The sequence below is a fragment of the Manis pentadactyla genome, chromosome 9 (genome assembly GCF_030020395.1).
Source record: "Manis pentadactyla isolate mManPen7 chromosome 9, mManPen7.hap1, whole genome shotgun sequence".
Taxonomy (NCBI): Eukaryota; Metazoa; Chordata; class Mammalia; order Pholidota; family Manidae; genus Manis; species Manis pentadactyla.
Window position 1 is genome coordinate 53,963,723 of NC_080027.1, and position 12,082 is coordinate 53,975,804.

Genomic DNA, 12,082 nt, shown 5'->3' on the forward strand with positions numbered 1-12,082 from the left:
TAAATATTCCCATACTTCTGCTTTTATATCACTCTGTTTTTGCCTTTATCAAAGCTGTATTATATAAACTTTATTGTAATTGACTCCTATGACTTGTCCTTCCTGCCTTCCATCTTATCCTGCAGACTGAACATCTCAAGAACAGGGACCAAGTCTGATTCTTCTCAGTCTCCACAGCCTAGCACAGGTTTTGTCAAACTTTTCCTGTAAGTAACTAAATGGTAAATATTTTAGAATTTGCAGACCAACAGTCTCTGTTGTAACTACTCAACTCTGCCATTATAGCATGAATGTAGCCATAAACAATGCATAAATAATATGTAATTATATAAAATTTTATTGGTAAAAAAATAGGAGGCAGTGGGCTGTAGCCTGCTGATCCCTGGCCTAGCACATAGTATGTCTAGTAAACATTCACTGAATGAATGAATTAATAGAATAGAATATTATTATTCAAGGCCTCAGAGAACATGCAAAAAGAGTATAATCAGTTGCATAAATGCAGGAGTTTTCCCCAGAATGTAAAGATGACAATTTTCTTGAGATCTTAAGGAAGGAAAAAAGGCTGAGTGAAGAAGGCAGGAAGATAAAAAGGTGAGGAATTTCTGGCCTAAATGACAGATCACCCTTTGCAGGGTTCTTTCCAGGGGTCCACATTGTGATGGATCCTGAAACCCAGAATAGCTTCATCAAAGTAATTTCCTGAAGCAGCCAAGAGCAGCAAGAGCCAGAGGGCAAGTACAAGCTGTGTCCTGGGTGCACCCAGGGGCAAACGCAGAGGAGCTGAGTTCTGTAGCCAAATCCAGTGTCAGGGACCAGGCAGATTCTAGAACTGAGCTTAGGGTGGGAATAACAAGGGCAGGAGGAACGGGAGACCCAAGACAACTTTTATGAATAGGGCTGTCAAGTCCACAGTATTTTTCTGTTGGTCACTGTCCACGTGGTGCCTGCATAAGTCTGTGGATGGGTTGACCTTAGTCTTCTCAGAAGAGTTAAATGACAAAGTTATCTACTAAAAGATAAAAGAGGGAGAGGAGTCTGGAACTTAGAGATTGGCAGAGCACTGGTGTAGCTACTATAGCAGATTCTGTAATGGCCCAACCAAGGCCCCAAACAAAGATTTGCTGAGATGCAATGGGTGAGGCTGGGTTGTAGCAACAGGGAGTTGTAGCAATCCAGTCACCAAAGTATAGGACAGTCCCCAGTGAAGCACTATGTATGGATGTCAAGGAAATGAATGAATGGCTTGCTGAGATATTGGGATTTGCAGAGGAATTCATCCATGGGCAAAGCAAGCCAAGAAATCTGGGCTGTCACAGAACACCTGCCGTATGCAGAACACCTCAGATAATCTATCTACCATATGCAACATGCCTCCTACTACAGCAGACAAAAAGCCAGACGGTTTTTCTCTTAACATCAATGGCCTTTTAGGCATCATTGTGAACACTGGTAATTTAGCACCAGCAATAACAGAAAAAGTGCCAGAAATGAGGTTACCACATATATATTCAGGTTATCTCCCTGGAGTGGCTTTTCAGACAAATGTACCTGGTTGGCTATCAGTATCTCAAACTCACCTGTCATTTCCTCCTCTCAGCTTCCTGCCTGCCTCTGTCTCTTCTATGCCTTATCTAAACTATTGGGAATAAACATCTAGACCCAGATATGTGTAGACCACTTAAACTCTGCTGGAACCAGAGAGAGGCATGCTAACCCAAAGAGCTGTAGACTCACCTGAGAGCCAAAGGGGTCAGTGAGTCTTGTTTCTCTGCCCTGTCTCCACGAGGGAAGCCCAGTGTTTCACCAAGGACCTCATTGGTAGCCTCCTTGAGTATTCCTTTAGGGAAGCTACAAGCATTTACCTCATCCCGTTTTGCAGGCCTCCTGACACCTGGGGCTTCTCTCCCTCTTCCAATATTTCTTGGAGGATGTTGGAGCCCAGGGATAAACTTCCCTGTGTCCCAACTAACTGGACTCTGCTGGGCCACCTTATTCTGCAGGCCCCAGGCCACTAAGTCTAAGTTAGATGATTCCCTACTATTTTTCTTTTCAGATTCAGATCCTTAAATCTTGTCATTCTCCACCCTCCAGTTCTAAGCCAAGCTACCATCTAATCACCTGATCAGATTCCCATTGGTCCCCACACCTTCCAGAAACTTGTCTAGATTTGACCTGTCCTATTCAGATTTAATTTGACTAGCTAATATTTATTAAGCCCATTTTACATGTCAGCCACTAGTCATTACTTCATAAACTTCAGCCTCAGAACAACACTAGGGAGCTGATATCGATATCCCTACTTTACAGATGAAGAAACTGAGGTTGGGAGTGATTAACTGATTTATTCAATATAGAACGTTTCAAAACTGAGACTAATCCTTTGGTCTAACCCAAAAATCAGAGCTTAACTACTTTACCAAACTGCCTCCCACAGGCTGTCCAATCTTCCCTCTTATTGGCTCATGTCTCTGTTCCCTTGTCCCCGTTTCCTCTCCATTGTCCTAAGTCAGACCCCATACAATGCACAGGGAATGTCGGGGGGTCTCCAGTTTGTCTCCTCACCTCCCAACCACCGGGCGTATCCCGGAGGTGGTGCAGCACTGTGGTGAGGAGCCGGCCTCGGGCACGGGACAGACCTGGCTGTGAATCCCAGCATCTTCACTCATCTGCTTCTGTGATCTCAGGGCAACTCACTTAACCTCTTTCAGTCTAAGTTTCCTCATGTGAAAAATGGAAATTATGACAGCATATGTATCAAAAGAGTTTCCTTTCATCAGTATTTAATGCAATAACATAGATTAAGTCCTTTGCATAGCGCCTGGCCCTTAATAAAGGCTCAATACATGGTAATTATTGTTGTATCATTCTCCCCATAAGGAGACTTCCGCATGTTTCCCCCTTTACTGATGCCATTTACCATGATGGGCACTCAGCACCCTCCTCAACCTGGCCCTGAGTTTTGCCTTCATCTCTTTGTCTCCTAACTCTCTAGCCCACCAGTCTGCCCTGTATCCTTACCTCTCAGCGGGATATAGGGGCAAAGTGCATGCTCTGGGGTCAGGCAGGCCTGGCTCTCAGCCCAGTCTTGCTCTTCAGTAGCCCTGTGAGCTTCAGTAGGTTCCTTAACATCTCTGGGCCTCAGTTTTCTCACCTACCAAAATAAGAATGAGGGTTACTCCTGGGAAAAGCGTTATACTAACACCTTACGGGTGTTTAACCCTCTCATCTACACTGTTAATCGATTCCTGCCCCAGTGGCCCTGCCGGTCTTCCCATGGGAGCCTCCTTCCCAAAAGAAGGATTGTCCTGCTCCTCTACCTTCTTTTGGATTCCTACATTGCTTTGTATCTGCAATAGTACTGAGACCTTTGTTTATACAGCTCTTTAAAGCTTTCATGGTTCTTTCCCAAACCAGCCCAATTAATTTACACAACTTTGGGAGATAGTCCTGCCTAGTAATGATTATCTATATTTTTAAAAGGTAAAACTGAGGTTCTGAGAGACTGAATGATTCATGATCATGAATGGAGGCCTGGAGCCAAAATCTTCTAGCTCTTCACCAATGCTTCTCTCCCTGTACCATCCTGCACCTGAGTGACTGCCACTCACCTGAAGTCATTGCCCTTTCTAGTGTCGTTGATTGTTTTTCCATGGGATGGGCACCTGCCTTGTCCCCCTAGGGAGGATATAGTCTGGTCCCTCTTCCTAGGCTGGGCCTTGCAGATATGTGGTTGATGTCATTCAGTGTGTTGAAATTTAAATTACTGTGGTATGTTGCAAGACTGCTCTAGGAAACTAACAACTGTATTGATGAGAAAGCTGAACTGGTATGATGGCACTTTATTCAAGAGTGAAAAACCACAGACTCCACTCTTGAGGCACTTGCTCCTCTGTACTCATACCTTTGGACTTTGAATCCCTGGATTTGGGGAATTTGAAGTTAGCTGCTCCATCCCCTCTGCTCTATGTTCCTGTTTCTATAATAACCCTGACCTTGCTGGACTGTAAGTAATCTGCTTACCCATCTATCTCCCCGCTCCCAGACTGTGAGGCCCTCCTGTCAGTGTCCAGGGCCTGCCACTGTGCTTGGCACATAGTTAATGAAAGTTGAGTGAATGAGCCAGAAAGACCCATCTGGGTCCATCTGCTAACCCTGATAATTGTGCTTATTGTTATTCGCTTATCTTATTCTGTGTTATTCAAGTCTTTTATTTCCTATACTGAATGAAAGGCAGGTTTCATGTTTTGCTCATTTTTGTAGCCTCCCTAACAACCAGGAAAGGAGGAAATTATAATTGATTGTCTACTGTGTGCCCATAGTGGTTTCACATATCTCATTTTTTTTAATTGAATTTAATTCTTATAATAGGTCAATTAGGTAGGCATTATCATCCTTGAATTACAAAGGAGGAAGCTGAGACTCAGGGAAATGAGGCCATTGGAATCTGACCAAGTTTATGCAGCTATACGCGGCAATGCTAAGATTTGAATCCTGGTCACTGGCTCTAAGACCAGTGCCCTTTTTTTGTTGCTGTTTGGTGTTTGCTTTTTAACAGCCTGCAGATTAGCCGTGTGTGGTAGCCCAATAGGTGTCAGGAGCTCCACTGAACTGAGACTTCAATTTAATCACCCTGAATGGAATCTGTGCAGGCCTGCTCCCAGATGCTTTAAGCACATTCATTGCCACCTTCCCATTTGATTGGATGAAACGCTTCAGGAAACATGAGCTAAGCACTCAAAGTATCAGACACAGTGCTGGGCCCTGGGGAAACAGCGCCGAAGTCAGGCCCCCTCAAGGAGCTTGCAGTGGGAAAACGGACATGAAATCGTGATCATAAATGTGATCTGTGCAATGGGGAGACAGAAGACAAGGGCTTAGGTCAGTCTGGGGTGACCTGGGAGGCTTCTGGATAAATCATGAGGGAGGAATAGGAGTTGGTCAAGCCAAGCAGGAGGAGAGCACAGCAGGAACAGTACATGCAAAACCCTGAGGTGCAGAATTGTAGGAAGGCTGAGTCTGGAAAACGAGGCATTTAGGTGGAATAGGGCGGGGGGAGCAAGAGATGCTGAAGCTGCTCCCCTGTTCTCACATCGTGAACAAAGGTTACAACTGGCTCCCAGCCCTTGACCCTGCATAAGCAGCCTTCATGCCTCAGGTGAGACTAGGACATCCTCCCCACTCAGGTAATGAGGTAGAGAAATAGCTGGCAGCATCTCCATCTGTCTTCTCTAGAAACATGATGGACAGACACAGAGTTTGCATTTCCCTGATGTGTAGGAAATAATGAGCAAGCAATTGGGCAGACCCACATGGTGATGTCATCTGCCAGGGGTGGAGCATGGCTTTGCAAGAGGGTGACTTTGTGCTCATGCCCTGATGTGCCCCTGTAGTAGAAGGCCCTGGGGTAGTAGATGGCAGATGCCAACAGAATCAGGCCTTGTTCAGACTCATTTTCTTAAGTGGAGTGGAGACTTCTGCCCACTCTGGGCCACCAGGTAGTAAATTGTGTCAGTTGGGTCTGCCCAGTTCAAGTTCTCCTCTTTGCTATGTCTGACTCTGTCCTTGAAGTTGAGACTTTATAAACCAACCAAAGAATGGCTGAGAACTGGCCCAGCCTTATAATGAGTTATATGCAGTTTAGCCAATAATGAATTTGTACACGTCTAAATGCTTCCCGTGCAAAAACAAAGGCAGTGTGGTTCCTCTCCTTCCTCTTTCTGGGACTTTAAAACGTCTTCAGGAACTTCTGTCTTGGTCCTGCCCAGATCTTATTCTGTTCTCCCCCATGCCATCCATCAGTTCCCTCCTGCATCCCACTGCAGTCACCATCCCGTGTGATCCTCACCAAACCACTGTGTGCTGTCACTTCCGCATATCCAAACTGCCCCTCCTATCCTTGAGTGTGGCTCTCCTGCCTGCCCCTCATCCTGGGAAAGCCAGCAGAACACAACTCTGCTTATTCCCGGGGAATTGCCGAGGCCCCACTCACTCCCTTTACCTTTTGCTCTTTGCTTAGCTCCCCACCAAGTCTGCACTCCCACTGTGGTCCCTCTAATGCATTCTTCACTCTGCTGCCTGGATGATTTATCTAAAATTCAAATGCAATCATGTCATTCCCCTGCTCAGAACCCTTCAGGGGTTTCAGACCCTTTCAAATGACATCCAAACTCCTGAGGCATTTAGAACAAGACCCTTCATGACAGGCTCCTTCCTACCTCCCTGGCATCATTTCCACCCTCTCCCCTGACAGTTTGTGACACAGCAATGCTAAATTACTTAGGGCTCCCCAAACACACAATGTTATTTAATGTTTCTGAGCCTGCCAGAAATAGCCTTTCCTCTCTATTCTGTCTTACAAATCTAATCAGCCTTTCAAATTCTCTCCAACTGTCCCCTTCTCTGAAACCCTCCCAGAAGGCAGTCATCATCCTGGGCTGCCTCTGTCTTTTTCAGGCATATTCCCAAGACTGCATATTCCCAAGACTGACTTGCTTATAGGGACTGTCTTAGTCATCTCTGGATAGCACAGGGCCCAATGCAGAGTAGGTGCTTAGCCAGTGTTGGTTGAATCGTTGTCCAATTGCACGTCTTCCCCATCATTCAAGGGAGTTGGGTTTCAGCGACAGCCACACTTATACCTGCATGCTGATTGGCTTTCCCAGGTCGGGCCAATCACTGGTCTGCAATCATTGGCGGATCCCACTCCAAGAATTACGTGCTGTGGGAGTACGGAGGATACGCAAGCGAAGGTGTCAAGCAAGTTGCCGAACTGGGCTCACCCGTGAAAATGGAGGAAGAAATTCGGCAACAGGTAAGAAAAGCAATTGCCGAATGCATCCCTTAGCTTTCTTTCCCAGGAACTTGAAATTTATGATACAATGTGTTGGAAAAATCAGTACCATAAGAGGCAAAATCTCTTTTCTGACTTTGGGGGATTTATGTCAAGTTGAGGACAGAGGCACAAATGTCCTCCTCATTGTCTCAGATTTTCCCTGAGCACATTTGCATTTTCTTCCGTCTGTGCTGAGAGGTGTTGCTGTGGCCACATGGTCGGGCTGCGGTGTCTCTGGTCTCCTAAGAGTCGATGTGGTAGATCGTGGTTTTCTTGCTGTGATCCCTAAGAGGGCCAGAGGAGTGACATTCAAGTTGTCTAAGCCAATGTACAAAAATAAATGTTTGTGCATCAGTGCATGTCAACTGTACCTTGAGGTATTTGATAAATTAGTCAGCTGTTAGTCATAACCATTATAAACAGAAGCATCTCTTATGTACCACGTACCCTGTGGGCCCTGGAGCTGTACATCAGCTAGGCCCTCTCATACCACTGGGAGATAAAGGAGAAATAGCCCTTCACTCTTTTTTGATTTGACTAACAGTGCCGTCATCCCTCATTAAAAACACTCAAAAGAGGCTGGTGAGAGTCTTGGAAGAAGAACTGTAGCTTTTCTATGGCCGTTCACAGGATGTGCTGTGGTGAGGCAAGGGCCCAGTTCTGGCCTTCACTACCCACAAGAGCCCTTCAGGCCTGAGATCATTCACTGGGCAGCCATGTCTCACTGCCCACAGGTGCTCAGGGGGAGTCAGGAACTATGTGCAGAATGTGATCATTTCAAAATCCAGGTTCCTGCGAGGCTGTCCCCCATCTTCTGTGACAATGTAGGAGGTTCCAGAGACACAATGTGCATGTGCACAGGGCCTGGGCAGCACAGGCTGGCATAGCTGAGGCCCCTAGGCTTCTGCATGAAGCCTTCCATCTGGACTGCAAGCCGCCCACAAACCCTAAGTTAAATGTGACAATGGTCATTCTGTCTCCTTCTATAATCCCCTGAGGATTCCTCTTGGACCAAAGTCAAAAAATGCCCAGGAATTAGCTTATGTTCCACATTAATTTGATTTAAAGTCTTTTCTCCACTCTTGGAAAAAAAATGTTTAACTAGATGTTTTAAGATGGCATGTTATGCATCACAAGTGTATCCAACCAACCACTTGGTGTTTCTCTGACTCTGGCCGCCATGCCGCGTAACCGGCCTCACTCGTTCAGACCGCAGCCCAGCCATGTACATAGGAAAAGGCATGGCGGGCTCCAGATTGGTCCTAGTTGGCCTGGCCTGTCATGGGGGGAGTCCCTCATTTTGGGGGTCCTGAGGGTCCATGTTCCTGGTTCTCAGGCATGGAATTGGGATATACTGGTTTGTCAGATTTTGTTGTGTGGTTTGTTGAAAACATTTGTTACAAACAGTAGTTGAAATACTGAAGCTTGCAAATAAATTAGATCAAGGTCAAGGGCCTCTTCATAATAAAGCCAGTCTCATTTGTTGGCTTTCTAGAAAGATTTCTGGAGTGAAGAAAAACATGCATGAATCATAAGGAACTGAGACTACATTGTGGTCTGTCGTGTGTCATAGTAGTAAAAAAGGTTGACAGCTGATGGACAGACCCCCAACTTTAGAACGTCCCCCTTAGGAAAAGGCTCTTTTTTTGGTGTATTCCTAACCAGCACACATAGATTTGCTTCTGTGCCACACAGTCTGCCTATCCCAGGCAGCTAGTGCTGCTGACAAAAGTCATAAGTTTAACTCTGGGTCCTGCACATGGGAGTTGAAAATCCCAGTGAGCATGTCTCAGGGTCCATCACTGTCTTTCAGGCCCCTGATGCTAGACATCTACTTTTAGTTCTCATTCTAGTGTAAGAGGAACATATTATTATCCCAGTCTTACAGATAAGGAAACTGAGGCACAGTCAATAGCTAGAGAATACCAGAATTTGAACCCAACTCTGGCTCCAAAGTTTATACATAGCAGCAGATATCAAATTTGTAGGGCCTGGTACAAATATGGGGCCCCTTGTTCATAACTGGTTAATTTCAAGATATTGACACAGTCAATTTCACAGCATGGGACCCTGGGAGTCTGCAGGTCACACTCCCACGAATCTGACCCTGCCTGTGCACCTTCCCTGCCCCACAGAGCTGCTCTGTGGAGAAACTCCTCCCTGTTGCCAGAGTTCCGCTTAGCAACACATGGAGCTCCCAGGTCCTTGGGAAGGCAGTTGGGTGGAGTGATTTCAGGGTCCCTTCACTTCCAAACAGTTTAATACTGTTACACAAACACATAATTTATTGTATTTTCCTGTAAGTCAGGTAAGAACAACATAAAAAGGAGCAAGAATGTGGATCCTCCTAGAATATAAAAGTGTCCTCTTAAGTAGCTGGGAACTTGTTTGAACACATCCACAAACTAACACAGAGTTTTCAGCCTTTAATACCTTATATCCTACCAATCAGTCTATCAGAGAACCCAAGGCCGACCAGTATGAAAAGAAAAAAACCTCTTTCCCCAAGGAAGACATTTATATGCTTACTAGCATTCGCTCATTTGCGAGTTTCAAGGGCATTAAAAATTGCAGTGGATATCATTCAAGATAAATCTTATGCTAATGGCTTTCAAACACAAATGAACCAAAATACCAACACCATTAGTCATGGGAATTTGTAATAATATTATTAAGTATAAATTTTAATGTTAGTATAACTGCAAAAAACACCAAGAAAATAAATGAAAAATTACAGCAGCATTATTGGCTATAATGACACTGGTAGCCAGAGAGAGTTGGGGAATAGGACAAGCACACTTTTTAGCAAGGAGACAGAGGCAAATGTGTCCTGGTGGCCAGTGTGGACTGTGGATTAGCAATACTGAGCTAAGGCTAGCCTGGCAACTCACAAACGGATAACCTAATGCAGGTGGAGGAAGTAGGAAATGGCAGATCACACTTGTAGGTGGACCTTGGACTTGCTAGTGAGCTGCTATATACTCATTGTTATAAAAACATTAAGACCATTTCTACTTCATCAAGGACACATTTATGGCATGTGTACTAGGTGTTTGGTTCTCTGCTGGATGTGGCCCAAGGATGGTGCCCCATTGACCATGTTATTTATGCTAGAAACCTAGACATCATTCTTGATTCTGTCCCCTGCCCCTACTTCTGCCTTCTCTCCTAAATTCACTCCCTCATCACCACTGCCCCATCTAAGCCATCCTCATTTCTTGCCTATATTATTGCACTAGCCTTCTGATCTCCTTGCCTCCAATCCTCTTATTATTATCCACACTGCCCCAAGGCCACCGTGTAAAACACAAATTGGGTCATGTCACTTCCCCGATTAAGATGTTTGATGGCTCCTAATAGATCCTAGGACAAAGTCCAAGCTCCTTATCAATGTTTGGAAACCCCCATGTCTTACTTTTCTCATATTATTTCTTGCTGCAGCTCTAAGTTTTGCCATGGAGAATCCCTTCTGGTCTCCCCAAAGAGATGCCCCTCTTGCATCTGGGCCTTCTCTCAGCCTGGAACATCTTCCAGCTCCCCTTCAACTGGTGAACTGCTATTTATCCTTCAGGACTCAGCTTAAATTTTGCTTCTCTCTGGAAGCCTCCCCAGTTCTGTACAAAATCAATGCCTTTGCTGTGCTCCCACAGCACCCTGTATCTCCCCTAGCATTATCATCATCACATTTACTCTATGTCCTTATTTATTGTCTCTTCCTCACTAAACAGCCAAGTTCAAATCTGTGTTTTCCATCACTGTATCCTCTGAGCTGTGTATCGTGTTAGTTACTTCATAAATATTTCTTGACTATAGTAATTTATTCATTCAATACCTTTACTGAATATGTCCTAAATGCCAGACATCAGAGATTTAACAGTGATCAGACCATTTCCTGCTTTCATGAACACGTATGTATTCTAACAGGGGAGACAGGGAAAATGTTAGTTAAATAATTACAGATCATTGTCTTGCCAATGCGTTTCAGCCCCAGACAAGTTCACTATGGATTCAATGTGACCAAAGAAATGACAGTAGAACATTCTTGGAATGAAAGGGTTATACCCAACTTTATTCCCATGGTGGCAGGTCAATCACTAGAATCCCATCCACTCAGAGTGAGTCTGCATGCAGCAAGCCGGTCTCTCCCTCTGGGCCCCTTGGTCCCCCAGCCATCCCAGTCTCTGTCCTTGGCGCTGCCACCACTCCAGTCTCGTCCCTGCTCTCCTGTGGCCTTGCAGCAGTGCCACCATGTCGCCCAGAGCACGGGGCGGAGCTCTTTATGTAGAGTCAGTATTGCCCACACGTGTGTAGTGAGATGGCCGGCCGACCAGGGCCAGGTGAGAACCCTTGCCACAGACACCTTCACTTTATCCACAATCATGAAAGTGAAAAGAAAGCAACAGGGGTGGACATAGAAAGCAGTGGGAGGGACCTTTTAGATAAGGTGGTCAGGGAAGGTCTCTTGAGGAGTCATCAGTAGGCTGAGACCCAAAGGAAAAGCATAAGGAAAAATCATTCTTACCCTTGAAGAACTAAGAAAAGGCTAATGTGGCAAGAGGAGGAGGGGCGGGGTATGGCATACATGAGGCTGGAAAGTTGAATGAAGAATCACTTTACATCAGTCGGGAGAAAGTCACAGATTGGGTGGAAGAGGCAGAAACAAAGAGCTATTTCTGTATAATGCACTTAGTGTCTTTAGGAGCATCTCTGCATCACCTGGGGGAATGCAGACATGGGGCTGTGGCAGTTTTTGATGAGCCATTTTCTGAATCACCCATGTTTTAACATCCCCTGTGCCCTATAGTCCGGGACACATGTCAGTACCGGTGTCACTTTCTCTGGGGAGGCTTGATCTGGAGCCCCTTCTCTGGGCTTCCCTAGCTCCCAGCATGGTCCCTGTCCCAGACCGAATCACCCCTGCTTATTTCCTCATCTGTCCCACAAGCAGGCTCTGTGTCCCTTGCAGGCAGGCACTTGGTTTTCCCCACTGCTGGTTTTCCTTTCAAACCCAACTTTGCTCCTGCCCATATTTTTTCTATTGCCTTATTGTGGTTTCTTTTCTCTCTTCAATTTTAAACATGTCTAATTGTCTTTTCCAGCTTATCCTATTATCTCAGGTCTTAGGATATTAGGGGCTAATTTTCCTCTGAATTTCCTTTGAATTGCTCTCTCTCCCCATCACTGGTTTCCTCAGTTGGTTTAGGATTATTTGCTCATTTTCAGCAGGTGTTTTTCTTCTTTCCTAGT

General features: G+C 45.4%; 1 protein-coding gene across 1 annotated transcript in view; it reads left to right on the forward strand.

Moving 5' to 3' along the window:
* SPON1 (spondin 1) overlaps positions 1-12,082 on the forward strand; it is a 282,260-nt gene that overhangs the window by 171,186 nt on the left and 98,992 nt on the right. Inside the window, exon 6 of the mRNA XM_036918065.2 lies at positions 6,666-6,814. Within this exon, the coding sequence (XP_036773960.1) occupies positions 6,666-6,814 (149 nt within the window). The remainder of the gene's footprint in view (positions 1-6,665; positions 6,815-12,082) is intronic.